This window comes from Halichoerus grypus, chromosome 15 (genome assembly GCF_964656455.1).
Source record: "Halichoerus grypus chromosome 15, mHalGry1.hap1.1, whole genome shotgun sequence".
Classification (NCBI taxonomy): domain Eukaryota; kingdom Metazoa; phylum Chordata; class Mammalia; order Carnivora; family Phocidae; genus Halichoerus; species Halichoerus grypus.
In genome coordinates this window covers 945,693-949,942 of record NC_135726.1, presented here as the reverse complement: position 1 = coordinate 949,942, position 4,250 = coordinate 945,693, and the positions used below count along the sequence as shown (strand labels likewise).

The 4,250-nt window shown below is 58.8% G+C and overlaps 1 protein-coding gene across 2 annotated transcripts; it reads left to right on the top strand.

Moving 5' to 3' along the window:
• The first annotated feature begins 59 nt into the window (after positions 1–59).
• Positions 60–4,113, top strand: TRAPPC2L (trafficking protein particle complex subunit 2L). 2 transcript variants are annotated; one of them, XM_036119827.1, is made up of 5 exons: positions 60–170; positions 1,569–1,741; positions 2,709–2,796; positions 2,935–3,014; positions 3,904–4,113. In XM_036119827.1, exons 1-5 carry the CDS (start codon positions 138–140, stop codon positions 3,947–3,949), a joined length of 420 nt encoding a protein of 139 aa, XP_035975720.1. In that variant the 5' UTR covers positions 60–137; the 3' UTR covers positions 3,950–4,113. The 2 variants fall into 2 exon arrangements, with proteins under 2 accessions (XP_035975720.1, XP_035975721.1); XM_036119828.2 differs by having other exon boundaries at positions 70–170; positions 1,592–1,741.
• Positions 4,114–4,250: the final 137 nt, after the last annotated feature.

Sequence of the window (4,250 nt, the reverse complement as noted above, 5' to 3'; positions counted from 1 at the left end):
GGGCGCCTCCAAGCCCGGGCCAGCGACTGGAAGCGGCGGGCGCGCGGGCGACTTTTCCTGCCGGGCGGTGGGGCGGGGCCGAGGCGGCCGCGTGACTGGCGGCGGGGTCACGTGACGCGGCCGAGCGGGCCTCCAAGATGGCGGTGTGCGTGGCGGTGATCGCTAAGGAGGTGAGTACGCGGGCGGAACGGCGGGCTGCGGGATCCCTGCCCGGGCCCCCGCCTCGCGCCCGCCTCCCTCCCTGCCCCGAGGGCTCCGCAAGAACGGGCTCTGCCGCGCCGAGCTGGGGGCGGTGCGGGGGAGGCTCCGCCCAGGCCCGCGTCTGCAGCGGCGGGAGGGTCAGCCCCGGGCGAGCGCAGGGCCCCGGACCCCCGCTTGCGTCCCCCGTCCGTCCGCCGGCCCCGTCGGTTCTCGCTCGCGAGCCTGGCTGTCCCCGGGTGCACGTCCTGCGGCACTGCGCTCTCCCGCCCGGCCCCATCGCCGCCCGCTCCACGGCTAGCGGTCCCTCCGCGCAGCAGCCCCGGGGCTGTCGCCAAAACCTCACTGGAGCGGGTCACGCCCCGGCCCCAGATCTCCCCAGGGGCTTCTCAGGGCCTCACGGTAACGTCAGAATAACTTCGTCGCCTCATGCCCTTCTCCCCTAGCCAGCCGCTCCCACCACCCAACCTGGAGCTCCTCTGACAGGCTCTGCTTTCTCGCCTCTGGGCCTTTGCACTTGGAAACCCACTGCCGTCTTCTCACGCTGGCCGCCGTAGATTTCATTTCCTCCAGAAAGCTGTTTCTGAATCCCAAGACTGAGCGCGGTTTCCTGCTGCACAAAGCGTTGGTTTCCTGTGTCTTCTATAAGACCAGGCTTGGGAGGTGGTCCTTAGGGAAGTTCTTCAAGGGATGCTTTCTGTCTTAGCACATGACATGTTATTTATTTGTTGGGTTTGTGGACTGTCCTTCACCAGAGATCAGCCCCATTAGCCTAGGGACAGCATCGTGTTTATTCTATCTGTGCAGCACCAGGCACGGGACAGAATCAGTGAATTGTGGCACGTGGGAGCCCTATTAAGACCTTTTAACCCCTCGGGTTAGGATGGTAGGAATTAGCCATGCAGAGATGAAGGGTGGTTTGAGCTGAGCCTGGACAGGGTTTAGTGAGAGGGCACGTCAGTGCTTCTGCCAACGTGAAGAGATTGCAGTAGGTACGTATAGGGAAACAGCTAGTATTTATGGGCTGGGAGGAGAGCACGTGCTAGGACTGGGCCCTGCACAGAAGCTGAGTGACTTTTCCAGCTGTGTGGGTTGTTGTCAGGCTGTGCTCAGACCCACTGTTTCTGCCCCCTTAGTGATGCTCCGTGCAGACAAGAGGTAAACCTCAAGATTGACTGGGTTCCCCAAAGACACTGCCTGCAGCACTTTGGAGGACTAAGCAGTGGGTTTTAGAGAATGAGAGCGTGTGTCCCTGTGGCTAATTGGCTCTTGGCCAGTCCTCCGTTCTGAGTGCTCTGGGGCCTCATCCTCGAGGCCTGTGTGCCCAGGGTGGTTTCTCAGCATTTCAGTTCCGGCATCCTTTCTTGCAGAATTATCCTCTTTACATCCGCAGCATCCCCACCGAGAATGAGCTGAAGTTCCACTACATGGTGCATACATCCCTGGACGTGGTGGACGAGAAGATCTCTGCCATGGGGAAGGCCTTGGTGGACCAGAGGGAGCTCTACCTGGGCCTGCTGTACCCCACAGAGGACTACAAGGTGTATCCTTCACACTTGGCGGGGGGCCTGCCAGCTGGTGGTCTCTCTCCACAGGGTTTCACGTTTGGAGATCCCGCCTCCAGTTTTAAAGTGTACTGTAGGATCAGGTGACCTTGAAAGACCCAATGTCGCTTGGAAAGAAAGTGAGAGCTTTCAACCAAAGGGAATTAGGGCAGCTTGAGGCTAATTGAGATTTCACACCGTTTTTTACTTGGGAGGATAATGTGGGAAAAGCTGGGCATGAATTCCCTGGAGAAGTGTGGCAGTCTGCATCTGTCCCTCGTCTGGTTTGCAGAAGAACCAGGAACCTTCCTCCTTCATGCCTGTGAGGACAGCTTTCCAGGCTCTGTCTGCTGGGCCACCACCTCTGAGCAAGGACAGTTCTCCTTCCATCACCAGGCCCAGCCCCATAGGCCCCCGTCATAACTTGACCAGTCCCTTGGGACAAATGGCATGAAACCCATGGAGTGCAAAGATAGCCCCACGAGTAGTAATGTAGCTTGCCTTCCGTGACATCTGCCCGGGAGCCACTGTTCTACCAGATAAAGTGGCCTTTCGTGGCATGGGTGCTTTAGGCAGGGTCTGCCTGATTCTTGGGCCTCCAGTTTTGCAGTTGGCACTGCTGGGCCAGGAAGTGATTGAGAACAAAGTTGAGGTGCCCCAGGGTCTGGGCAGGTGGGCCCCAAAGCTTAAGTCCGAACGAGGCTTAGCTGCCTCCTGTAAATGCCAAAAGCTGCCCCAAGGAAGTGTATGGTCCACCCAGTATGGCCCGTGGGGTCCTCCCGGTATTGTGGGAGGTCCCTGGGGTCCCTTCTGTGATGCAAGCTTGTCCTCTTTCTCCAAAGTGGCCTTGGAGCCAGGGGCTGTGCGCAGATGGCCCTCGGCTCACACACCCTCCATGGTGGTGCCCTGTCTTGTGGTGTCATAGAGTCCCTGAGTTCAATGCATGTTCCCTAACCAGCTGTGCAGGTACGGCTACGTGACCAACTCCAAGGTGAAGTTTGTCATGGTGGTGGATTCCTCCAACACAGCGCTTCGGGACAACGAGATCCGCAGTGTAAGTACCGGGTGTTTGCAAGCTGTGCCTGGGCTGGTGCGTTTTCTCTCTTCCACTTTGTTCTCAGATGCTCAGAAGTCAGGAATTTGGCAGCAGCCGTGTGTACCCGTGAACTGACACCATTGGTTCTTGTCTCAGATGTTCCGGAAGCTGCACAATTCCTACACGGATGTGATGTGCAATCCCTTCTACAACCCCGGGGACCGCATTCAGTCCAGGTGAGCTGACTGCTGTGCAGACCCTTCCTTGCTGAGAGCCGTTGTTCTCAACGTGCGGGAGGGAAGGTCTGTTTCAGCGAGGGGCATCGTTCCTCTAAGGAGTGAGTGATTCTGAAGCAGCAGAACCCTGTTTTCACAATAAACTCTTACGTGGATATCCAACATATAAAACAGACGGGAGAGGATTGGGGGGCAGGGCAGGGCATAGACCTTGCCCTCTCGGTTTCCCAGGTATGCCCAGTTAGTCCGAGAGCCCCCACAGAACCCAGTAAGGGCCCAGGCATGTGGCAGGACCTTCGTGAGAAAACGTCCTCTTGTTCCTGCCCCATTTGTCTTGGTCGTTGAACTTGAATAGTTAGGAAATTGGATTGTAGATTTCTTCCACATAGTCCTGCAATAGACACAGACGTGACATTGGGACATCACAACGATTGTATAAAGAAGCGTTTGCATGCACACATTCCACATCTGCTCTTGGGAATTCCCTACATGCCTACATGTGGTTCCCAAGGGGCTCCTTGTAGGCAGCAGGTGAGAGGATCCTGACCCGAGCCAGGCCCTTCCCATGGCGCCTTCCCTCAGCCATGATGCTGTGTCTCAGTTCATCCTGGGCCCCGGGTGAGAGAAGCAGGTGCTGGTACGGAGAATCCCACGTGCAGGACAGGGGGCCCCCGCCCCTCCACCCCTCCCTGGAGATCCAGCTCCGGCAGGACTGTGGGAACCGCAGAGGGCGTGAGGGGGCACGAGACTTAGCTTCCCGCTGCTGGGGTGGCAGGCCACGGGCCTCGCGGCCGAGTGTACCCGACTGGGGAGGGACTGTCGCGGTCCCGGGTCATGGGCGGTGCTGCAGAGCCCCAGCCGCTCCTCTGATGGCTGTCTCTGTCCGCAGGGCCTTCGATGGCATGGTGACGTCCATGATGATCCAGGTGTGCTGAGCGAGGTCCCTGCTGCCGTGCTGGACGAGAGGCCCTGTGGGCATAACTGTACTGCCCGGGGGAGATTCATGATCATTTGCCTATTCCCGAGCACCGCAGACGGGCTGCCTGGGGGCAAGGTCTCAGGCACGGTGCGTGCAGACTAAAGGTCCTCTGAGATTGGATTGGGCGTGTTCCTTGTGTCAGCAGAGGGTTTAACTGAAGAGTGTAGCACGGGACTCTCCAGGACGGCGCACTGCTTGGGGACCAGACAGAGCAGGGAGGCGCGAAGGGACGGGGGGGGTGGGAGAGCCCACGGAGC

Excerpts from the sequence above, each read along its gene's own strand:
- TRAPPC2L (XM_036119827.1), top strand. The coding sequence starts at position 138 with ATGGCGGTGTGCGTGGCGGTGATCGCTAAGGAG. Across the intron at positions 1,742-2,708 it reads CCCACAGAGGACTACAAGGT|GTACGGCTACGTGACCAACT; the intron begins GTATCCTTCACA and ends CCAGCTGTGCAG. Across the intron at positions 3,015-3,903 it reads GGGGACCGCATTCAGTCCAG|GGCCTTCGATGGCATGGTGA; the intron begins GTGAGCTGACTG and ends CTCTGTCCGCAG.